The sequence below is a fragment of the Yamadazyma tenuis genome, chromosome 3, assembly GCF_029203305.1.
Source record: "Yamadazyma tenuis chromosome 3, complete sequence".
NCBI lineage: Eukaryota > Fungi > Ascomycota > Pichiomycetes > Serinales > Debaryomycetaceae > Yamadazyma > Yamadazyma tenuis.
The window spans coordinates 376,796-400,214 of record NC_089463.1 but is presented as its reverse complement, the minus strand read 5'-3'; the positions used below and the strand labels follow the sequence as shown (position 1 = coordinate 400,214).

General features: G+C 44.0%; 12 protein-coding genes across 12 annotated transcripts; 7 read left to right on the top strand and 5 right to left on the bottom strand. All coding sequences in view use genetic code 12, as the record gives it.

The window, feature by feature from the left end:
* Window positions 1-15: 15 nt before the first annotated feature.
* Window positions 16-1,026, bottom strand: MgPP2CL-1 (mgpp2cl-1, protein phosphatase 2C-like protein 1; the record flags this gene model as incomplete). Its single annotated transcript, XM_066157893.1, has 1 exon — window positions 16-1,026. The coding sequence occupies one exon, from the start codon at window positions 1,024-1,026 to the stop codon at window positions 16-18; it is 1,011 nt and encodes a 336-aa protein (XP_066013990.1).
* Window positions 1,027-1,547: 521 nt separating this feature from the next.
* PSN45_002569 (uncharacterized protein) lies at window positions 1,548-2,861 on the top strand (the record flags this gene model as incomplete). Its single annotated transcript, XM_006684906.2, has 1 exon — window positions 1,548-2,861. The coding sequence occupies one exon, from the start codon at window positions 1,548-1,550 to the stop codon at window positions 2,859-2,861; it is 1,314 nt and encodes a 437-aa protein (XP_006684969.2).
* Window positions 2,862-3,492: 631 nt separating this feature from the next.
* On the top strand, window positions 3,493-4,218 carry CDC34 (Ubiquitin-conjugating enzyme subunit; the record flags this gene model as incomplete). Its single annotated transcript, XM_006685114.1, has 1 exon — window positions 3,493-4,218. One exon carries the CDS (start codon window positions 3,493-3,495, stop codon window positions 4,216-4,218), a length of 726 nt encoding a protein of 241 aa, XP_006685177.1.
* An 81-nt stretch (window positions 4,219-4,299) lies between these two features.
* On the bottom strand, window positions 4,300-4,725 carry PSN45_002567 (uncharacterized protein; the record flags this gene model as incomplete). The annotated part of the gene is made up of 1 exon (XM_006684907.1): window positions 4,300-4,725. The coding sequence occupies one exon, from the start codon at window positions 4,723-4,725 to the stop codon at window positions 4,300-4,302; it is 426 nt and encodes a 141-aa protein (XP_006684970.1).
* Window positions 4,726-5,147: 422 nt separating this feature from the next.
* On the top strand, window positions 5,148-9,185 carry IFM1 (translation initiation factor IF-2; the record flags this gene model as incomplete). The annotated part of the gene is made up of 2 exons (XM_006684908.2): window positions 5,148-6,784; window positions 7,043-9,185. The coding sequence occupies 2 exons, from the start codon at window positions 5,148-5,150 to the stop codon at window positions 9,183-9,185; spliced, it is 3,780 nt and encodes a 1,259-aa protein (XP_006684971.2).
* Window positions 9,186-9,236: 51 nt separating this feature from the next.
* PSN45_002565 (uncharacterized protein) lies at window positions 9,237-10,562 on the top strand (the record flags this gene model as incomplete). Its single annotated transcript, XM_006685116.2, has 1 exon — window positions 9,237-10,562. The coding sequence occupies one exon, from the start codon at window positions 9,237-9,239 to the stop codon at window positions 10,560-10,562; it is 1,326 nt and encodes a 441-aa protein (XP_006685179.2).
* Window positions 10,563-10,997: 435 nt separating this feature from the next.
* PSN45_002564 (uncharacterized protein) lies at window positions 10,998-14,033 on the top strand (the record flags this gene model as incomplete). Its single annotated transcript, XM_006684910.2, has 1 exon — window positions 10,998-14,033. The coding sequence occupies one exon, from the start codon at window positions 10,998-11,000 to the stop codon at window positions 14,031-14,033; it is 3,036 nt and encodes a 1,011-aa protein (XP_006684973.2).
* A 70-nt stretch (window positions 14,034-14,103) lies between these two features.
* PSN45_002563 (gamma-butyrobetaine dioxygenase) lies at window positions 14,104-15,438 on the top strand (the record flags this gene model as incomplete). The annotated part of the gene is made up of 1 exon (XM_006685118.1): window positions 14,104-15,438. The coding sequence occupies one exon, from the start codon at window positions 14,104-14,106 to the stop codon at window positions 15,436-15,438; it is 1,335 nt and encodes a 444-aa protein (XP_006685181.1).
* A 66-nt stretch (window positions 15,439-15,504) lies between these two features.
* SPT6 (Transcription elongation factor spt6) lies at window positions 15,505-19,878 on the bottom strand (the record flags this gene model as incomplete). The annotated part of the gene is made up of 1 exon (XM_066157892.1): window positions 15,505-19,878. One exon carries the CDS (start codon window positions 19,876-19,878, stop codon window positions 15,505-15,507), a length of 4,374 nt encoding a protein of 1,457 aa, XP_066013989.1.
* Window positions 19,879-20,172: 294 nt separating this feature from the next.
* PSN45_002561 (uncharacterized protein) lies at window positions 20,173-20,760 on the bottom strand (the record flags this gene model as incomplete). Its single annotated transcript, XM_006684914.2, has 1 exon — window positions 20,173-20,760. The coding sequence occupies one exon, from the start codon at window positions 20,758-20,760 to the stop codon at window positions 20,173-20,175; it is 588 nt and encodes a 195-aa protein (XP_006684977.1).
* Window positions 20,761-21,226: 466 nt separating this feature from the next.
* Window positions 21,227-22,411, top strand: PSN45_002560 (uncharacterized protein; the record flags this gene model as incomplete). Its single annotated transcript, XM_006685120.1, has 1 exon — window positions 21,227-22,411. One exon carries the CDS (start codon window positions 21,227-21,229, stop codon window positions 22,409-22,411), a length of 1,185 nt encoding a protein of 394 aa, XP_006685183.1.
* Window positions 22,412-22,435: 24 nt separating this feature from the next.
* Window positions 22,436-23,401, bottom strand: KIN28 (TFIIH complex serine/threonine-protein kinase subunit kin28; the record flags this gene model as incomplete). Its single annotated transcript, XM_006684915.1, has 1 exon — window positions 22,436-23,401. The coding sequence occupies one exon, from the start codon at window positions 23,399-23,401 to the stop codon at window positions 22,436-22,438; it is 966 nt and encodes a 321-aa protein (XP_006684978.1).
* Window positions 23,402-23,419: the final 18 nt, after the last annotated feature.

Sequence of the window (23,419 nt, the reverse complement as noted above, 5' to 3'; positions counted from 1 at the left end):
TATTTAATACGTTCATTAATCATTAGACTTGAAGATCGAATTGTCGAACTTGACCACCATCACGGTGATGTTATCAGTTGTAGAGTTGTCAAGTGCGAGTTGACATAGGCGTTTTGCAGCCACCTCCGGGTCGTCCAGAGTCCGGAACGACTGTTTGACAGCCTCACACGCCTTCCCGTCAGACACCACATCCCACAACCCATCGCAGGCCAATATCATGAATTCGTCGTACTCTCCTAGAACGGTGGAGGTAGTGAATGGCTTGCCCACCACCAAGTCCTTCATGTACAAGTCACCTAGAGACCGCGTTACCGCCAAGATCCCATTGACCCGATTCTTCATGATAAGTCCCCCAGAGTCTCGGACTCGGTTGATTTCGTTGATATCACTGGCTTTATGATCATAACTTAATCGATATGCCTCTCCATTACGGTACAATACGATTCTCAGGTCCCCGACGTTGGCGGTATAGAGCATACGGTGTTGGTTTGAAAAGTCGACCGAATAGCTACCCTTGGTGTTATTGGTGTCTGTGGTATCGGCTGGGATAGCATCTCCTCGATTCTCCCATAAAAGTACCACCACCGCCGCCGTGCTGCCGGAGTTACCAGCATTCTCCTTGCTGATCAACTCGTCGGCCTTCATGAACGACTTGTATAAATTATCCTTCATGTCTACCTCGGTTGAAATCACCAGCTCCTCGTTCGAAATGATCTCTTGTTCGAGTAGCGTATGCAAATTATTCCCACACCACCGGGCCGTCTGCTTGCCAGCGTGGCCATCGAACACCGCGAAGTACCCCCAGTCCAAGCGTTCGGCAAAATTGGCCACATAGGTGTGAACGTCTTCCATTTTTGATTGGTAAGTGATGTTTTTGTTTTCAGCCACTCCCACCTTAAAAGACAATCCGTAGAACGGATCCACGTTGGAAACCTGTGAGAGGTTGGAGGTGGACGAGTTTCGTGCCTGGCTGGTGAAGCTATTCAACGAGATGTTTGACCCCGTATGGGTTCCAAGACTCAGCATGATATAGGCGTGTTTGTATGTAGATCCAGTGGTAGTAAAGTTTGCGAGGGTGCGCTCAGCGCCCTCGCCATCTTTCAGGTACGGACCGGTGGGGGCACGCTGCCGCTCGCCGCTTGTGCTGCTGCTGCTCGCGCGCAGATTGACGGACTGCAAACGTTATCAGGCTAATCATGCAAGTGGATCCATCAGAACTAGAAGAGTACGGTGAATTGGCCGACACGGTGGACGTACGGGCACTGGTAAATATGCGGCTGGCCGGCGGGCAGCAGCCACGACCGCGCCGCCGCCTGAGCAATTTCCGTCCCAGCTACTACTACGATAGCGCCAAAATCCTCCAGGCCCTGAATACCATGGAAATGCTTCCCATCGCCATGCTTATCAAGATCTTCCTGATGCTCGATACACCTGACTTGCTCCGTGTCTGTCTAGCCAGTCGTCTCTTTTACCTCCCGGCAATCGCCCGTCTTTACCGTAGGATTATAGTGGTGGAGGACCCAGCACTTTTGACCTTTGTTCGAGTAATGTTGGATCATTTGGACCCCTACGCCAATACGGTCATTGGTGGCCAGCATTTCGATGCGTTGGTGAAGGTTCTACATAACAAGAAGCTTGGAAAGCATGTGGCATCTCTTGTGGTCTTGAGTGATAAGGACTGGTCCGATAAATGTTGGGCTCAACTTGCACAGATAACCGGCACTCTGGTGCTGTTTCGACTGCTTGTGCACCCAGGAGCACCGTTTGGACGTGCAAACCTGCTCAAGTTCCTGCTGCTTGTGAGCTTAAGTATGACCATCAAACATGCCAATCAGACGGAACTCAACCTTGATCTTCCCGCCCTTCGGCACCTCAAAGTGTTCTATGAGAACAACGAGTTCAATAAACTCAAGTTCGGCCGGTTGGCCCAAAGTCTAGTAAAAGGAGGGATTTTGGCACATCTTGTGGGTCTTGAGTTTGAAGAGTTGGTCATCAAAGACTTAAAGTTATTGAACGAGTCCAATAATAACTTGCAACTTGCAACCTGGTTGAGTTTCTTCTACGAGCTTGGAGATCTTGTTGTCGGAGGCATACCTTTGTACTCGCTTCGGGAGCTCTCTCTTGATGGATTTATCCATGATCAGGGTCCAAGTCTTGTGGCTACGCTTGAAAAAGTGTTTGATCTCGCAACTCTCTCCACCTTGAAGCTCACCATCAAAGAGTTCAGCCATTTGAACAATTCACATTTCGACAACGAGCTGAACTTGTTGGTTCCACTCGCATCTCGTTGTACGTCACTCCAAAGTCTCACGGTTTCCCCCACGTTCAACTGCCTTACGTGCCAATTCCATATGCTTCTACATACATTGGTGTTGCTCGAAGGTAAACTTCAGTACCTTAATCTCCAATTCGAAGTGATGAACTTTGACCACACAAAACACCTCTACCTGGCAATTCTCAGCCATCAATGGCGTTTGAAGCTGTTGATACTATACGATAAATCCAATGAGTTTTTCAACGAGAAGCAGATGGTCAAACATCTAAAGGCACAATTTAGCCAGTTTGAAAAAACAACCTTCTACCTCCAGCTTTTCTACAAAACGTACCCGATACTGTTAGAGCCATACAAATGTGTCTCGGGGATCTCAAGCATTTACAAGACTTTTTTCAGTGAAAATCAGGACGCTTTGTCTGTATACTTGGCAGACTATCTCAAGTCGGTTGGTCTCAAACTGCCCCCTACAAGCCTTGAACAATTCGTTGTAAACAATGTGCCACTTGTGGTATTGAACGGCTCTTGGACATTTATGGATGCTGCCAAAACCCCTATTTTGTTTCCCGATTCCAAATATCCCTTATGACTGTAACAGCAATGGGTGCAAAATATGATGAACATAAACAACGGCAAGAACTGGCCACTACCATGGGCATTTTGAGGAATGGTTACCCTTCCTGATACTTTTCATACGGCTAAAATACACATGGTTTTGTCGGGCATGTCTCGGCCATGCTGTATGCCCACCCAATCAATCATATATTATGTTATGTACATACGTGCCAACACCAAAGGGTCTTGCGCATGCGGGACCGGGATTAGGGCCGGGCCCGTCCCGTGCGCGGGAGCCGCCCACGCTGTGACGGTGCCAGAGGGGGTGAGTGCCGGGCGGTTTGTTTGTGTCATAATTTCATTTTTTTCTTTTATCCTCACCGTTTAAGGCTTTTTGTTTTTCTTCTCTCTCCTTTAAAAATTAGTAATTTATCGAACTACATATCCGTTTGTGGTTTTTATATTTATAGTTGTTGTTAGACCCTACACACGTTAGCATCTCCCTGCGTTTGGCATACACACCGGTGAGTCTCTTATACCCCCTTTTCTCCCCTGATTTTCCCAACCCTGTTGGCCTCATCCCCCCCTCCCCAACTCCCAGTTCTTGTGACTTGTTACATCACAAGATAACACCCCTGTTATCAATCACATAATTCCCACACGTGATGAGCTCCAAGTCAGCCGCCGCCATTCTCCAACGGCAGTTTCGAGACTTGACGGACCCCAAAAGTGGGATTCCTTCTTTTCATATTGAGTTGGATAATGACAACATCTTTTTGTGGAATATCGGAATCATCGTTTTGAACCAAGAATCGGTATATCATGGCGGATACTTCAAAGGACAAATGAGGTTCCCCAGTGATTTCCCGTTTTCTCCTCCAACCTTTAGGTTCACTCCTGCTATCTATCACCCTAATGTTTATAAGGATGGTCGCTTGTGCATTTCAATCTTACACCAAGGAGGTGACCCCACTTCTGATGAGCCTGAAAATGAAACTTGGACCCCAGCGCAGACGGTCGAAAGCGTGTTGATTTCGATCATCTCGTTGTTGGAAGATCCCAACGTTTCGTCTCCTGCTAACATCGATGCCTCGGTGGAGTTGAGAAAGAACCCGGAGGCCTACAAAAAGAAAGTATTGCAAGAAGTTGAAAAGTCCAAGAAAGATATTCCTGAGGACTTCATAATGCCCGAGCTGGAAATGTACGCCTTTGGTAATGGGTCTTCTTCCAATAAAGATAATGAACATGATCAAGTTGATGAAGATTTTTGGTACGACACTGAAGAAGAAAGTTTTGATGAAGAAAGCTTGATGGATGACATGGAAATGGAAGAAGACAACGAGGACGATGAAGAAGAAGAGAATGACGACGTTGATATCATGAGTAAATGATCAGAGAACTGAGTGATTGTTGACTGCCAACGACCAATATCCATAATCACAGCATTATCTAATATATTAATATAAACAACTTTAACTGAAGCCCTCTAGTCCGGTGTTCAACGCCTCTGTTAAGCCGTCTAATTTGGCCTTGGCTATGGCATCGGGTAACGAACTGTCGTATAACACCACCACATACATTTTGTTTTCTTCAGTTTCCTGGGTCAACTGGAGTTTGCCCATCACAAGCCGTAACTCGCTGTCTACCTTCACAAGGCACCAGGCTTCGCGAGAGTCGTAGTTGTTGAATGCAAGTAGCAGGTATATTTTGATGTTATCGATTGTGAGTTGCGAGTCAGCCTTGATGACAGTGCTTAAAGGAACACCTTTGCTGGAGAGTAACGACACCGAGATGGGTGCCGCCAACGATGACTCCGTCTGTGAGGGTGAGCTGCTGGTCACCGGTACTGGCTTGAGTCCTTGGCACAATACACGAGATATTTGTTTCAGCTGGAGCATCTGGTGAGTGGATGGAGATTCAATTATCTATTTTAGTGCGATAGTGCGTAGACGGTGACACTGGAAAGACTTTGTTGAAAAATATGTTCGAAGAGGTTTCAGGGAGTAGAGAAGGTGTTGGGAGGTGCTGGGGTATTCTGGGTGGACTGGGTGGTGTTCCGGGACAAATCGGGGTGTTCTGGAGCTATTTGGGGATGAAATTCTCCAATTTCAGCCAAAAAAACATGTCCTTCCTTTCAAAAAAAAAAAGATCATTTATCTCCTTCAGCCCACTGGTCTACTCCCCCATCTCCATATCTCCCAAAGTCTCCAGCCTAGACAATATATATGTTAGTAGGCGAGTACCATCGGTATGCGCACGCCGATTGTTCCAGCAAAAAACGCGGTGGATCCAAATAAACAAATCTGTTTTACTTGTGAACATGGACATCAATAGAAAGAGAGTAGCACGGCCGCCGTTACGGGAAACCAGCGGGAACGTTCCTCTGCCTAACAAGAAGAAGCTCAAACTCTCCGCCAAAGAGTCAGTGAGCCTCGATGTCCATACGCCGCAACTCACTCACCCCCAGCCGGCAGGGTCTCTCCATCACCAACCTGAACATTCTGATACATTGGCACCAGCGGCGCTCCAAAGCCTGTCGAACGGCGGGTCTGTGCGCCTGGCGCTTCTCGCCCGGTCGGTGCTAAAGGTCGACAGCTACAAAGCCAAACTGAACCGGTTGATGGGAGACGAGCTTCTGGAATGGCGTAGTAACTGGCGCAAAATCATGAAGAGCAGCGTCGTTTACTTTGATACCCAAGGCTTTGAGTCCCTGAACCATGTGTCCGAACAGAAACGCGCCCATAAAGGGTTGAAGTACGTGGGCAGTTTGGTGGTTCCGTTCTATGATAAGGATGTGACTATCATTGTTAGTCGAAGACCATACAATCCTGCTGTCAGCTATCCTTCCAATGATATCTTCCATGACGCGTCGTCGTTGAAAATCAAGGTGTGGAACTTCGATAAGGTGTTTCGGTTCTTGCTGAACTTGGGAGTTAATGATCTGGAATACATGAGCAGTGCCAACTACGAGAATGGAGATTTGGTCAATTTATTGAAGGAAGAAAAAATCTTTGGCTCCACTGACAAAGACCCCACTGCCAAACGAGAAGACTTACATTATTTGGATAACAACTACATCTACGTTTACGATTTGTCACAAAGCGTCCGTCCCATTGTCGTTCGGGAATGGAATGCTGAAAACAAGTATCCTAGGTTTTTCTTAACCCTAGATGGTAAATGTCCATTCATCCAAGACACGGAAAACCTGGATCGTAAGAAGGTTCGGCGGGCTAAAAAATATGAAGAAACTTCTCATTATAGACAACTCCTTAAGATCATGGCTTATGAGTTGGTGCAAAAACCCCAGGACCGACGGATTTCTACTAGCTCTTTGTTGACGAGCACCGCCATCGAGGAAGATACCAACTCGCATCCAAACCATCAACAAAACTCCAATAATGACAGCACCATCTCCCAAGGATCCAATCCTGAGGATAATGAGGCACTGGTGGAAACCGAGCCCGAAGACCTCGCGTGTAAATTCAAACACCCCAAGCCCAATTTGATGCGCAATTCGTCTTGTTTGCCTACCAACAACTCCAATTCCAACTCCAACTCAAGGTTCTACGACGTGGCAGCTTCAGGGTTCAATGGAACTTCAAATGCCGTGCAGATGTCTATCGACTCCGGGACTTTCCCCGGTGGTGGGAATGGATTGGGCCCTACCATGTCACAGGTACCTTCAAAGAACATCAACAACTTGAAAAGAAGAATCTTCATGAAAAAGCAGAAGCAGTCCATGGTTGAGAAGGACGAGAACAAAGACTTGAAGCCAGGCTACTGTGAAAACTGCAGGATCAAATACGACCATTTTGATGACCACATCAACTCCAGCAGACATCGCCGGTTTGCGATGGACGACGGTAATTTCAAGGATATCGACAACTTGATCTCCACTTTGAACGAAAACAAGGTGTTTGGCTTCATTACTTCGGATGGAGACTTCAGCTACACAGAGTAATCTTCATCATATTAGCATACGACTTCATAGCATCTTTTTGGTGGCTACTGCATTTAATCAAACAAAATTGATCGCGATCTAATTTTTTCAACTCTAACTGCGATGGCTATACTCAACACTGTCACCGTACGACACATAGCGGGTTCCAGGTCCATATGGGCATCACCCACTTGCCAGTGTCGATATCTCAGTACCCTGTTAGTGGTTCTCGCAGACACGAAACCTGCAAAGAAAACAAACCGATTTGCCCAAAGATTCAACAACCAGCATAACCTGCAGCAGCAGAATTTACCAAAGACTCCACCAAACAATAGACCTGCGAAAGCCACGCAGCACGGTCCACCCAAGTCTGGACTCAGTCGTGCTCCCAGTGCTTCGGCTATACCACCTGCTCGTGCTGACTCGAGAAAAGACCAGTATGCCAAAGCTAAAGAGACATTGAGACAGAAACAAAGTGCCAGCACCCAGATAAAATCGGCTCCACTAAAACCAGCATACAAACCTAAGCCTAAACGGAAGGTCCAAGCTCCTAAGGAGAAGATCAAAGTGTCCGTTCCCACGTTTGTACTGGTTTCCAACTTATCGACGATTCTACGGATTCCATTAAATTCGCTTCTCAAGACATTGGAAGCCATGGGCTTTGACAACATGAGACATAATTATATATTGGACAAGGACAGCGTTTCATTGGTGGCCGATGAGTACGGGTTTGAGGTAAATATGAACGATGATACAGGCCTCGATTTATTCCCTGCTCCACCAGCTGAAGATATTTCGAAATTGAAGGCTCGTGCCCCGATTGTCACAATAATGGGACATGTTGATCACGGCAAAACCACCATTTTGGATTATTTGCGGAAATCTTCCATTGTTGACAAAGAATTTGGAGGTATCACGCAACATATCGGAGCCTTTTCGGTGGTGACTCCGATCTCAAAGAAGAAAATCACCTTTCTCGATACTCCTGGCCATGCTGCGTTTTTGAAAATGCGTGAAAGAGGTGCCAATGTCACCGATATCGTCATTTTGGTGGTAGCAGCAGATGACTCGGTGATGCCCCAGACGCTTGAGGCCATTAAGCATGCCAAAAATGCCGGTGTTCCGGTGATTGTGGCTATCAATAAATGTGACAAGCAAGGTCTCAAGATCGATAAGGTGTTGGCAGACCTTGCTCGGTACGAAGTGGATATCGAGGACTACGGGGGAGAGACTCAGACGGTCCAGGTAAGTGGGAAGACAGGTTTGGGGATGGATAAGTTGGAAGAAGCAGTGATTACGTTGAGCGAAATCAACGAATTCAAAGCAGAACCTACCGGAGTGCCCAGCGAAGGGTCTGTTATTGAAAGTGAGGTTGTCAAGGGTATGGGCCCCATTTCTACGGTGTTGGTGACCAGAGGGACGGTGAAAATAGGAGACTTTTTGGTGGCTGGCACCACATATTGCAAGGTTAGAGGTATGAAGGACGAAAACGGGAAACCAATCAAAGTGGCAGGTCCTTCTACTCCTGCCCAGATCTGGGGATGGAAGGAGTTGCCTGAGAGTGGAGACCAGATCCTTCAGGCCAAAACTGAGCAGATTGCCAAGAAGGTGTGTGACAATAGAATTACTCGAAACAAGCAGATGGAGGCCACTAAGGACATCGAATCGATCAACTTGAAACGGCAGTTGGAAATCGACGAGCTCAAGAAGCAGGAGAAGATCAATGAGTTAAAGTTGCAAGGGTTCACGGAAGAAGACCTTAGAGAAGAGTTCTTCGGTGATGAAAAGAAGGTGGAAACTGTCAAGTACATCATCAGGGCCGATGTCACGGGGTCTGCCGAAGCCATTAAGGAAAGTATCGAAGGCTTGGGGAATGAACTTGTCAAGGCCACCGTCATCTCCTATGAAGCAGGACCTCCAGCTGATTCAGATGTGGATATGGCCGGTGCTTTGGGTGCAAACATCTTTTGTTTCAACCTCAAGGTTCCCAAGCCAACTCTTGCGAGGGCTAGTCGAGCTGGTGTTTCTATCAAGGAGCACAATATCATCTATCGGTTGATTGAAGATGTAACTGAAGATCTCAGCTCAAAGCTACCACCTATAATTGAAACCAAGATCTTGGCTGAACTCCTGATCATGGGCGTTTTCAGCATCTCCAATAAGAACAAAAAGAGCACCAAAGTCGCTGGGTGTAAGGTGGGAAGTGGAATTATCAAACGGTCCTCAAGAATTCGGGTTTTGAGGAAGGATAAGGTGATATTCGATGGTGCCCTCTCATCTTTGAAGCAGGTCAAAGACGATGTGTCTGAGGTCAAGAAGGGACAGGAGTGTGGTTTGACGTTCGACTCTTGGGAGGCGTTTGAGGAAGGTGACCAGGTCCTTGTGTACGAAGAGATCAGCCACAAACAGTATTTATAACCATGTAAGTAGTCTTGTAAATAGCAGCACTTAACTCAGTTTCGCGATGCCATGCTCATCGCGAATTTCATTTCTGGACCACCGCTTCTTACTATGAGCTTCAACGACGAATACTCTTCGGATGATGATGAGTCGATCATCGACCGCAAGCTGACCAACGTTCACTTGGGGTTTTTGGACATTGAAATTCCCGATTCAAAAGATGGTGTAAGTGAGGAAAATTCTCCTACTATAGAGGACACCATCTTGGGAGGACAACCGGTATGGCTCCATCCAGACTCATTACCAGCTCCTAAGTTGGTCACATGTGATTCCTGTGGACAGAAAATGGCCTTATACTTACAGGCGTTTGCTCCGTTTAAAGAACGTTTGTACGACAGAGTCCTATACATTTTGGGGTGCACGAACACCCAACAATGCTCTAAGAAAAAGGGAACTGTCAAAGCCATCAGGGGGATCATCAAGGATCCAGTGAAGATGGCGGATCTTAAAAGAGAACAAGAAAATGCTCTCCAAAAACAGTTGGATGAAAAACTACAACTTGAAGCCAAAACCAAGTTGAGAGACGAGTTGACGAAGAATTTGTTTGGTAACTCCAAGGCCGAAAACCCGTTTGCTGCCACTGGTTCTAATCCCTTCACTAGTTCGAATCCATTTGACAAGAAAGTACCACCCGCTAAAGAAGAATCAAAGTCTCCCTTATCTCCTGCTTCAGTTCCAGCTAAACCTACCTATTCATCAGTAGCAGGTAAAAATGTAGTTGCCCAAGCTAAAACAGCATCTCCAAAGTACACCCTTCCTGAGTATCCTGGATACTTTGTTTATGTGGAAAAGGAGCACTTGAAGAAGATCACGTTGGAACCTGAATTGGAAAAGTACAAGCATTTAATCGACTCCAACTCAATTGAGGAAGAAGAGCCTTCTGGAGGGTCCACTTCCACTTCTGCTGGAGTGTTGAATGCTCAAGCCTCCAAGATCTCAAATATGTTACAAGATACTGTGTTTGAAAACTTCACCAACACAGTGCAGCACAATCCTGGTCAAGTTCTTCGGTATGATCTAGGAGGTAAACCCTTGTTGTATAACGGGAAAGACGATGTCTGTAAACGGTTTGGCCAAACTCCCTTTAATATTCCCAATCCTGGGTACAATCCTTCTTCATCTAGACAATTTGAAATCCAGGTGATGCCCAAGGCTATTTTGGATCTTGAAAACGCAGAAACTGCTGATTTGAACACCTTGTTGAATGGGATGTCGTGGGGAACCATCATTGTGTGCACTGACGTGGAGGACTACATGCCTGAAGAGCTGTTTGATGAGAACCATGTGGCGTACATCGAAGAGTACTGTGCTGTTCAATGGGAAGAGTCTGTATAGAAGGTTACAGTGAATGAATAGTGAACGATAGGTAAAAACTGTAGTTGCGATTTTGTTGTAGATTGAGAAGATGAAATTAGCCCAAGTCAATTCCACATATTCACTGGACTAGCTGTACGAGCTCTCAACACCCAAAACGTCAGAACCTCGCAACCGTCTTTATGGATGTCGATTGCGCCATGGCTTAGCATAATTTTTCGTGTATTAAGTGGATATGTGAATAGCAATATTTTGGTATTTTAGTCGCAACCGCACTTGTTACAGATGCACATTTGATCTTACTTGTGTTCTTTAAATTTGATATATAATTGTTACCACCAACCTTCCACAAACCCTTCTGTTTCCAAACATCTAATTCTTGTATACCCTCGCTGTACCGTCCTCGAACCATCAGCAAACTGAAACTCCAAAGTCACGCGTCACAAACTATTAGGAATGTCTGATCCTCCGAAAGATATGAACTATTCTCCTAGTTCTGACGAAGAAAACGAGGACTTTTCCACAAGGCTCCACTTCCCAGATATACAGAACTATAGAAAACACAAGCGCATAAGCTCAGGGTCCAATATAAATCTAGTTAAGGCGGGTAAAAAGATTGTCAGCAATACCAGCAAAGCAGTAAGATTTCCCGAAAGAAGACCTGGACTTTCTCCCCGTCAATCGTATATCAGTGGTGGATCTTCATTGAACAACTCATCTACTGGCATCAATGAATCGAGTGATAGCTCCGATTCCGATTTGGGGAATACTCATGATCTGGCTGCCAATTTACCTCATTTCGAATTCCAGACCAAGCAAACTGACGATATCCACGACAGTGACTCGGATGCCCTGGGCTACTTGGAGGGTGTTTATAACGTTGGAGACAACCAGCCCGACCATTTGGATGAAACTGATTCTGATGAGGACGAACAACACAAGTCCATTCAAGAAGGTAACCATTCGCATCTCGAAGCGGTGCCCCAGTCATTATCGTCCAGAAAGAGTTTAGAGTCCCAAGGCTCCAAGGCCTCCCGGTCTTCTCCGCATAGAAACCATTTTTTCAGAAGAGGTTCACTTGCCTCCCGGTTTCACAGAAATGAAACTGATATAACAGAACAGATGGAAAGTACAACTTTACCCCATTCAGGCATGTCAAGGGGTAGAAGTGCCAGCGTATTCAAGGATATCCTCCGAAAAGTGGCATTAACAGACCAGCAATATCCTGAAGCCCCGTCTCAGTCCGATACCTTCATTGGAAGAATGCTTCTGAATGATGACGGAGGGTATGGACTTAGTGGGGGTGGGATGGCACCGGGTGCTTCTAGAAACTCGAGAGAGAGAACCATAGATGAAGAAGAAGAAATCGGCATGGATAAAGAAGATGTGGAGCTCCAACACCTTAACTTTGCCCAGTTGAACAATGAAGCCAGAAACTTGATTAACGTGCATGTTCCCAAGTCAATGCAACAACCAGTCATGAACCACACGGTTAAATATGATGGGGCTCACGAGACTTCCAATGATATGATGTTCAATGTCCCTGGAGGTTCCTCAAGTGAGACTATTCGTAGGGATGAAGAAGTTGAAGATAAACTCCATAATGGTAATGATGAAAACCACACTCTTAGGCTGAGCAAGAAAGAGAGAAGTGATGGTATGTATGCCCCAAACCCCGACCTCTTTCTTCGGGGCGATGTTCAATATGATGATAGAGGTGAATTTATCATGCTTGATAACGATTCTGACAGCAATATAGCACCTCCCACGAAAGTGCAGGCTGGCGTTCTCTCTTCTTTGTTGAAATTATACCAGAACCCAGAGGAGTCCAAATCTACTTCCAGTTTGACATTTGGTGATACCTCTACTATCCATGAATTTGATAATGAAGATTCAAAAACATCCACAGGTATGACCTTTAACGGCTTGAAGGAAGGAATCAAGCATGGGGGCAGAAAGGTCTACAGTATTCCATTTGGCAAGAAGGCTATCAGTAATGTGGCGCTTGAAGGAGATGGTCCAGGTGCTGAAGATGTCGAAGGGTTACCATCCTTTGCTAATGCTAGACCCAAGCACCATAGAAAAGCCGCTAGTGTTAATCCAGCTGATATGCCTGCCAAAATGTCCAAGAGAATCCGTAAAGCAAAGAGAAATCAAGACCGTCAACTTCGGATCACCGTCCACATCTCAGATATTCTTCAAAGACAACGGTTTATTATGTTGATGTGTAAGGCATTGATGCTTTTTGGAGCTCCCACCCACAGATTGGAAGAGTATATGACCATGACTAGTAGGGTGTTAGAGATCGATGGCCAGTTCATCTACTTTCCTGGATGTATGATCATTGCTTTTGGTGATGCTGCCACCAGAACCTCTGAAGTGCACTTGGTCAAATGTTCACAAGGTTTGAACTTGGCCAAGCTTTCAGAAACCCATAAGATCTATAAAGGAGTCATCCATGATATTATGAGTGTAGAAGAAGCATCATCTAAATTGGCCAAAATCTTCAAGCTGAAGAACAATTTCAATCCATGGCTCTGTGTATTTTTCTATGGGTTGGGATCTGGTTGTGTTTGTCCTTGGGCATTTGGTGGTGGTTGGATTGACGTTCCAATTGCCTTTGGTGTGGGGTTATGTGTGGGATATCTTCAGTTCTTTGTGTCTTCCAAATCCAATTTGTACTCTTCAGTGTTTGAAGTGACATCTTCTATTGTTGTTTCATTCATTGCAAGAGCTATTGGCTCCATCAATGGAGGTGATACCTTCTGCTTCTCTGCAATTGTCCAAGGCTCATTGGCATTGATTTTACCTGGCTATATTATCTTATGTGGATCATTGGAATTACAATCCAGAAACTTGGTAGCAGGCTCGGTGAGAATGTTCTACGCCATTATCTACTCGCTTTTCTTGGGATTCGGAATCACTTTAGGAGCTGCTCTATATGGATGGGTAGATAAAAATGCTACATCGGAGACAACCTGCCGGGCAGAGCATACTGTTGACGATAAATGGAGAATTCTACTTGTTCCAGCATTTACCGTCTGTTTGGCATTGATCAACCAAGCTAACTTCCGCCAGCTTCCTATAATGATAGTGGTTGCCTCTGCTGGGTACGTTGGTACATTTTTTGCATCCAAACACTTTGCCAATGTGTCTGAGTTCACTGCGGCAATTGGAGCCTTTATTATTGGGGTGTTGGGAAACCTATACTCAAGAATTGGGAAAGGGTTGGCAGTAAGTGCTATGCTTCCCGGTATCTTTGTGCAAGTTCCATCTGGTATCGCATCTCAAAGTACATTGTTGGCCGGGGTTAAAGCTGCTGATCAGATTAGTGGTAACTCAACCACTACGTCTTCAAGTACAGGTTCGGGTTCCTTATCATTTGGTGTAACGATGGTGGAGGTTTCAATTGGTATTAGTGTGGGATTGTTTGCGGCTGCATTGTTTATTTATCCATTTGGAAAAAAGAGAACCGGTCTTTTCTCGTTATAGGTTTATAGACAAGATTTTAGATAACCATTTTCGCATCGAGCGGTTTCCCCAGATTCGACGACAACCCTAAATGTTCACACGTATTGTTAGAGAACAAGGTTGGCTCTCTCTTAGACTTTTGCCCAGGCGGTTCAAGTCACTGTTGGCCGTCACCCAGTATGACCACAAGTACATTACCGTCGCTTTTGACGAAAACAGCTCTGTCCAGTTCAGCAACGTGTTTTTGAGAGATGCATGCCCTTCCCCTGAATCCATAGAGGCCAGCTCCAGTCAGAAACTTTTCACCACCGGAAGCATTATTAAGGACTTGAAGATCAAGTCTAAGCCCAAGGTTGTCACAGATTCCCTTGGGAACGAATGCTTACAAGTGGTCTGGAGTCAAAATAATAAGGATCACATCTCTGAGTATCCGAGGATGTTCTTGGAACACTATGCTACCCGTTCTTCGAGATTGGAGGGACAATTCTTTGGCTACGATAGAGTGTTTTGGGACAACGACAAGTACAGTAAGGTTTTTCCCGAGATGAATATCAGTTATCATGAGTATTTGAATAACGATTCTACGTTCTTCAAAGCGGTCAAAAGCTTGAATCAGTACGGACTTGTATTTGTCAACGGTGCTCCGGATCTGGATATGTCTCAAATCATGACAGAGGAGAACACACAACAGTGGCCGGTTGCTAAGTTAGCAGAGAAGTTTGGTTACATAAAGAAAACCTTCTACGGAACATTGTTTGATGTGAAAAATATCAAAGATGCCAAAAACATCGCTTATACAAACGTATTTTTACCCTTGCATATGGATCTTTTGTACTATGAGTCTCCACCTGGATTGCAGCTCTTGCATGCAATTAAGAATTCAACTTTGGGTGGTGAAAACATCTTCTGTGATTCTTTTCTTGCTGCCAAGCACATTCGTGAAACCGACCCTTCAGCCTTTTTGGCTTTAACCCAAATCCCACTCACCTACAAATACGACAATGACAAAGAGTTCTACTATTATCAAAGACCTTTGATTGTGGAAGACGAAATTTTTGACACACGAACCCACTACCCGTTCATAAAAGAGGTCAACTACTCACCTCCTTTTCAAGGACCCTTCGAGTTGGGAATTACTAGAACTGCAACCATGGGAAGCTCTGCTGCTGAAAACGGTAACCATTTCATGTTCAACGACTTCATTAGAGGCTTGAGTCTTTTTGAAGATTTCATTAATGATCCAGTCAACCATTTTCAAATCAAGCTTCCTGAGGGAACTTGTGTTGTTTTCGATAACAGAAGAGTCTTACATTCGAGAAACGAGTTCTCTGATTCCAATGGTGGTGATAGGTGGTTAATGGGAGCATACGTTGACGGAGATAGTTTTAGATCGAAATTAAGAATAGCCCATAAGAAATCAGATTAATTTACAATATACTTATTACTTTGACTATAATTTAATACAATATACACGATTTTTGTCAGGAGTTTTTTAGTATCCAAAGCCTCCATAAGCAGCTTGAGGATTAACACCCGCAAGCCCTTGGCTTCTTTCAGTCAAGATTCTGGCTTGACTTTTATAGGTTTGTTTGAACCCGTTACATAAACGAAGCATGTTTGGATACGAAAAGTCCTTCAATCTGAATCCATCAGCTTCAGTCTTAACGTGCCAAGTAGTGATGGGAGTGTTGACATTGACTTTGAAAAGCAACAAGAACCATCCAGGGGCTCTGTGATCGTAACAAAACACATAGGCACTACTCTTAGGATTGGCCTTGGTGTAAGAGTTCAACCATTCATTCACTTCTGCCAAGGTACCTTCACGGAACTTTGGATGACGAATCATCTCATGGACCTTCTTGGCCATAGATTGAATGTGTTGGAAAATCAACTGGTCCAAATCCCCGTATCTTTTGTTTTCAACAACATATTCCTTTGCAGTACCCCGAAGTCTTTCTTCTACCACAAGATGTTGGAAAAGGTTGGTTCCAACTTTCCAAGTGACAGTCAAAAACTGGGGACCCCTTGAAGACGGACGAATTACACAGTCTCCAACAGATTGAGGAGCCAAGTATTCTTCAGCCTGTTTGTGGTTGAAGTTATGGAACAAAGGATGTTGAACGTGTCTTGTCTTTGCCTGCTTGATTCTTTCTTTTGCAACCTCCTTTTGTTTATCCGTCTCTTCTGCATTTATGTCCCATTTGAGTGGATCCTTATGAACCTTTGGTTGCAATGCTCTTTTGATATCTTGTTCTGCAATGCTGAACAGAGCTTGAAAGTTTTCGTAGTAAGCTTCAAGTACAACCGCTTGTAAAACTTGCCCTTGTCCAACTTCAAAGTTTTGAGGAATGGATCTTTCTTCAATATTTCCCTGAATCAATGATGGAGTAGTCACTTTCAAGAATTTGATACTAGAACTGTTCATATCTCTAAAGTTTCTTCCGACTCTCGTCACGGTCACAGGAACTATAGTGTTTCTGCTGAAACTCTTGGTAGTTTCACCGGTTAACATTTGAAACACTTCACCAGCATCCAAAGTATGGAATGAACGTCTCAACTCTTCATAGTTGTTGACTAATTCTTCCTTGATACTCTGTAAAGTAGCATACTTTTTCTTTCCAAACTTGGACTCCAATTCTTTACCATAAGCAGCCAAATTCAATTCATCAACTTTGTTCACACCCTCTTGCATTAACTGGTAAATAATACCACCTTGTTCTTCGATCGTTCCAATATCCTCTTCATCCAAGTCCAAAGCATCGGCTGCCATTTTACGAGCCAAGTCGTAATCTTCTGGGTGAATTCTTGTAGCATCCAAAAGCTCAACTGAACCATCGCTGGCAGAAACCCCTTCATCATATGGAATATACAAGAAAGACGAGCAGTTGATGAAAATGTTAGCAGTTGAGAGTTCATGTTCAATCAACTCAGACCTAGTAGCCAATGAAGATCCCAACTTGGTTCTGATAGTACGAAGAAGACCCGAACTCTTACGAGCTCCCAATCCAGAGACATATGGTACCAACTGAGCAAGATATTCATCTCTGACAGCTTCATTGATTTCAACACCAACCATGTTGACGATATCAACAAAACAAGTTTCAAGGGTTTCCAAAACCAAGTCGTTGGGGATCAACTTTTGGTGTTCATAGAAGGTCAATGACAAGATATCATCCTTCAAGGAAATGTACTCCAAAAGAGGGTTTTGGATATAACGAGCCACACCGTAACAATACTTCACAAGAGTGGCCTTGTCAGATAATTCGACTCTTGCTCTTGCCGAGTTTTGATACAATCTTGCAGTTTCGTCCTGACCCCAAATCACCTTGACGAGAGGAGGAGATTCGACTTCTTCGGTTAAATCTTCCGTGTTCACAGTGATTCCGTTTCTTTCAACAAAACCACGAATGATATCATATAATTTCTTGGAATGTGCATTGTAACCAGAAATTGAAATCACATCAGGGGTCTTACCATTCAACGAATTATCTAAGAAAGACTTTAATTGACCGTTGAATAAATCTTGACTTTCTGGGTCTCTTGTTGGGTTGTGGTCAGACTTGAATAGTTGATCGATTTTCCCGGTGTCCTTGATAAACACACCAATTACAGCACTGTCAAAATCACCTTTTCCAAAAGAAATCGATAACACTGAGGGTCTTGTTCCTTTGTCAAATCCAAATGGAGTGAAAGGAGCTTGGTCAAGCTTCGCAATGAATCTCTTACGTACCTCATGAGCAACCAACCTTTGACACTCACTGCGTAAGTCTTCTTTAGTGTTAAGAGAGATCATTGACATCAACTTAGCAAATGCCATCTTCAAGACAATTTCTCTTTCCTTGTTCCATTTTTCGGAAATGTCAGACAAACCGTCTGACTTCAAGCAGTTAAAGATAGAGTCAAGCCAATGTTTGAATCCTTGGGTTTCAACTTTAAGAACCACCAAACCTTGAGCTTCTGCTTCAAGCATACGCAAAAACGAATCTGGGTAACGAACCAAATCAGCAGGAGATCGGTTGATGGCATATTTAATGTCGTAGAAAGGGCTGTGTGCATCAATGGAAGCTTTTCCTTTTTCTGTGACAGCGACACTTACAGAGGCAAAACTCTTAAACGTCGATCTGACTTCGTGTCTTATTCTTGGATTATGGAAAATTGACTCAGAATAGTACTTTCTGACTGCACCTTGGGCATTCTTTGGGTCCTTGAACAAAACATCATCATCTTCACAGATTCTTTCAATTATATCTTCCGGGGACTCATATGGATCATCAGTGGCATGGATTCTGTATGGAACTTCCCATTTTTTCGCACTTTGATCTTGGACGTTTTCACCAAACTGCTTTGCAGTTATACCGTATGCTTCAACAGCATCATACAAAACATTGTCTCTGATTCTTTCGAATATAGCATATTTGAAATGCTTCTTTGTGGCTTTAGAAGCTTCAATTATTTCTTCTTGAGGTTCTTTGTCTTCATCTTCCTCGCCATTTTCATTGTCATCGTTAGTTTGTTCAACGGGTTCAGAGTCTTTCTGTTCAGAGAGCTTTTTGATTTCTTTCGAGTAGGTGAAATAGATGTAGTCGTGGAAATCTTGAATGGCAACCATTGAATTCAATGATTTAATATCTTTAAGCAAGTCATCATCCACATTTAATGCAGCCACCATTTTTTCCAAACTCGTTCTCTTCTCATAGAGAGAATGGTATTCGATATCCAACTTGACAATTCTCCAAAGATCATCTTCAACCAATAAGCTGTGGACAACTTCATTCGTGGTTCCATCAGCATTAACAACAGCTTCAGCATGTAAAAGATAATCACGACGGTGAGTCCAAATGAATGGAACTTCAAATGAGTCTTTAGAAATGAATTCAATTACCTTACCAACAGCATCTTTGAAGGGAAGTTCAAGATTTGGGTCCATTTGACCTTGTCTTTCCAAATACAAGATATTTCCTATCCAAGACTTTTCATTTAACACTTCTTCATCGTCCAAGTCCACATAGTTCAAGCTGACTCTGTACTTTTGGAATCTTTCAGGAATATCGATGATTCTAATTAAGTTATCCTCTTCGGTCAACATACGTTCTTTCAACTCGGCATGCTCAAAGACTTCGTCCAAGGTAGTTGGCTCCATACTCTCGGCATTACCATCATCTTCGATTTCCTGGGCTTCCAAAGCCCAGTCATATTCATTTCCACTTCCAAATACTTCGAATAATTGCTGTAAACTTTCTCTGTCGACGCTGGACAACTTAGAAGTATCCAATCTGGGGCCCTGCCTACTCTTTTCGCGTTCCCTTTGGGCTCTTTCTCTGCCAGCTTCGTCTTCGTCACTGTAATCTTCTTCTTCGATGAAATCTTCAAACTCATTCAACACGTTTCTTTCATCCGGCAATCTGTTATCATCTTCACCTAAAGCTTCACCTTCAGATTCGTTGTCATCAGAAAAGAAATCATTTAACCTCTTGTCCCCATTTGCTTGTTGTTGAACTTCCTCGTCAACATTTTCAGATTGAGCTCTCTTAAGACGCTTGAACTGATTAGAATCAGTACTCCTTGGCTTTTGACCGGAGTTCTCCATTAACAATTCCAAGTCGTCTTCATCCAAAGCATCATCTTCAACAGATCTTTGCTTTCGCTTGTGCTTTCTCTTTTTCTTCTTGGAGGATTCTATTTCTTCTTCGTCTTCTTCATCGACAATGAAGCCTTCACGTACTTTGTTGATGGCTTCTTCATCGTCGTCCTCATCTTCGTCTTCTTCAGAAGAGTCATCATTCATGACATCATCTCCTTCGCCTTCGGACGAATGCTGTTCAGATTCTTGATCTCTGATTTCTTTCTCCTCTTCTTCCTTGGCCATTGTGTCGAACTACTGTTGGGGTGATGGCTGTAAGATACTGGAAGGTTGAGCTTGTGAAATTAGGGGTTTCTATCTCACTTTACTATACAGTGTTTGTTCACACCACTAATAATATAGATGAATGGCACGCAATCAATGCAGTTATAATGGTATACAACTAGCGGTTGACTGTTACTAGTGAGCTTGAGTATTTTTCAGTTTTTCGACTTTTCTGCGAACAAGTGTATCCGGGTAACTGTTTTCTTTATCTATCTATAAGCTATAGGCAATTACATTTGAAGGGTGGAGAGGCTTTCAGTCCTTCGATAACAACTGGCGATCTAGTTTCCGGTTGAAGTCTCGATTTTTCTGATTTATGAAGGCATCTGTGGTTCCATCGTCTTTTTTTCTACGCTTTTTCATCTTCCTGGCATCACTTTCTTGAATAGATTCCACAAGAGCCTTGGATGCTTCCAAACTGGGTTTATGGTTGAGCCCTAGATCGTTATGTATACTTTCTCTGTCGCCGGACTTGTGTTTGAATTGCTGTTGGTGTTTCTTGTATGCTTCTTTATCGATTGCCAACTCGGCTATTTCCTTTTTATAAGTCATTGCAGCTACTTGATTCAAGTTCTCGAATCCTTTGCCTTTCTTAAGACGCTTAGCCTCCTGTTTCTGGTTCCATTTATCTGTGTCTTCAATCGTATAGTTCAATACTTTTGATTTATCCTCAGGGTTGTTTGGTTTCTCCAGAGGGTGATCGGGAACTAATACTTTATCTGAACGACTTTTGACTTCTTGTAGTCGTTTTATCCTCTTCTCTATGCCAACTTCTTTGTCGTTTTCTTGGGACGCAGACTTTCGGGCCTCTTTTAATTTCTTTATTCTCTCTAGCTTGTCCATGTCATCAGATAGTTTTTGTCGCGGGATGCTTTTGCAGTAATAGAGTGCTATGTGTGACAGAAAATATCATGTTGTAAAGAGGTTCAAGTTATAGACCTATTCGTGATAATAATGGAGATTAGTATGCTTAAAGGTGTGTACAGTGGTTTTCGATATTTTCAATGGTTTTTAAACCTTCATTTATTTGCTGTCGGATGTTTTGCAAATAAAGTGAAATTCACCAAATCTATCAGTTCTCTAATTAAAACAATTTGAGTGGAACACAGTTTAAAACATTAAAGGAGGCTCCAAAAACCTCCAAAAAATCAGAGAAAAGGCGCCAGATCCATTTATTATCAAACACTATTTCAACACTATCAATAGCCTAAAGTAAAATGATTGCAGTCAATTATTAGCTATTTTGGTTCATTTCTAGTGGATTCGGTTCCAGCTTTCGCGCAGGCAGCGAATTCACTGTGCAGCTCATATGAGACTAATAAGATACTTGCACACAGCCAGATCAGACTTTTCGCATGCAGTGATAGGAGGAGGAATCGTGGGAACAGCCATTGCTGCCGAATTCCAGAAAGACGGCCACAATGTTCTTTTAATCGAGAAAAATCCGCATTTGGGCATGGAAACCACCTCCAGAAATTCAGAGGTGGTACACTCTGGAATCTACTATCCCAAACACACATTGAAGTCCAAACTCTGTATCGAAGGCAGGAACTTGATCTACAATGCTCTTGACACTGGAAAGTTCAACTCGGTGCAAGTGGCAGTCCAAAAATGTGGGAAGTTGGTGGTGGCTCAAGACGAGCAAGAGGCCGAGTACCTTCATAAACTCCACAAATACGTCAAGGAGGAACTTGATGTTAAGACCGAGTTCTTATCGCATCGCCAGCTCAAATCCAGGTATCCGCACATTTCTGGGGTTTTGGCATTGAACAGTCCCACCACCGGAATCATCTCTGCTCATGACTACTTGCTCTACCACCAGACGCAATTGGAAAACCACGAAGGAACCACAGCCTTCAACACCACCGTCACCGACATCGAATACAACCGTGGCACTTCTAACTACACGGTGACATGTTCGACAGAGGATGATGAGGCGTTTGAGTTTACTGCTGATGTGGTGATTAATTCCGCTGGCCTCCATGCACAAAAGGTGTCCAACCTTCTACTACCTCCCGAACGGCACTACACGCCATACTTCGCCAAAGGGACATATTTCAGCTACCTGCCTGTCAAGTCGTTGGGAAAGTTCACCGATACCTTGATCTACCCGTGCCCTAATCACAATATCGCAGCTCTTGGTACGCACTTGACTTTTGACATTGGAGGCCAGATCAAGTTTGGACCTGACTTGGAGTGGCTCGACGTCAACGACGCCAACGAAATCGACTATACCCCCAGTCATGCCAACTTGGAAGCTGCATATGTGGCAGTTAGGCGGTACTTTCCTCACCTCCAACTGGGTGAGTTACTGCCATCGTACTCTGGAGTTCGACCCAAAATAGCATCGGCCGAGGAAACCAAGAAAGGGTTTGTGGATTTCCTCATCAAACAGGAAGAGGGATATCCTGGGTTTGTGAATTTGTTAGGAATCGAGAGTCCAGGACTTACATCGGCTTGGGCCATAGCCAAATATGTCAAACAGCTCTTATGAAAAGTTTATATTCTATTATACACATCAGAGTTTTCTTCTCTTACTGGACTCATCTTCCTGGACACCTCCCTTCTTAGGAAGCTGGGCCGGGGTGGTGTGCTTGGGTAACTCTAGGAAATATTCGTGTAATAAGGCAGAGGTCAGATCGCACCTGTTGCTAGGATCCAACTGAGTCATCAGCATCAACAAATCCAAGGCCTTTTCTGTGGCGGCACTGAACCGGAGTCGAATCTCTTGCCGAGATGGAGGAGGGTACACCTTCAAGGCGTTGTATAAGGGTAATGATGACACATTGGGCCAATTCAGTTCTGTGGGGGTTCCCAAGGCTCTAAAAGTCACGTCCAATTGGTCCACATCGTCTTTCCCTGGAAGATATGGGATTCGTAACATCAACTCGGCGAATATTATCCCCACCGCCCAGATATCAACTGCATATGTATAGTGTTTAGCTCCAAACAATAATTCGGGGGCTCTATACCACCTAGTCACTACCATGGGAGACAAGTCTTCATTAGGGTTACCCAACGAACGGGCCAACCCAAAATCGGCTATCTTCAACTGGCCATCGGGTGCTATCAACAAGTTATTGGGCTTCAAGTCTCGGTGTAATATGAAGTTTCTGTGGCAATGATGAACACCTCTCAATGTCATGAGCAACCACGATTTGATGTCTGAAGGCTTAAAAATGATGGACTGGTCCTTGATCAACACTTCCAAGTCACACGGCAAGAACTCGAGCACCAAGTTCAAGTTGTTGGCGGACGAAAACACATCTATAAGTTCTATGACATTCAAGTGTTTGAGTTCTTGGAGATACTTGACTTCGCGTATGGCAGACATGTCTAATCCATCTTTGAAGAGCCCAGTTTTGATTTCCTTGATGGCTATGCTTCTCTTAGTCTTCATCTGTTTCCCTAGGTACACCACAGCGTAGGTTCCTTCTCCTACTTTCCTCTCTTTCGAGTACTTCAATTCGTTCACTTCAGTCATACTGAGATATAAAACTTG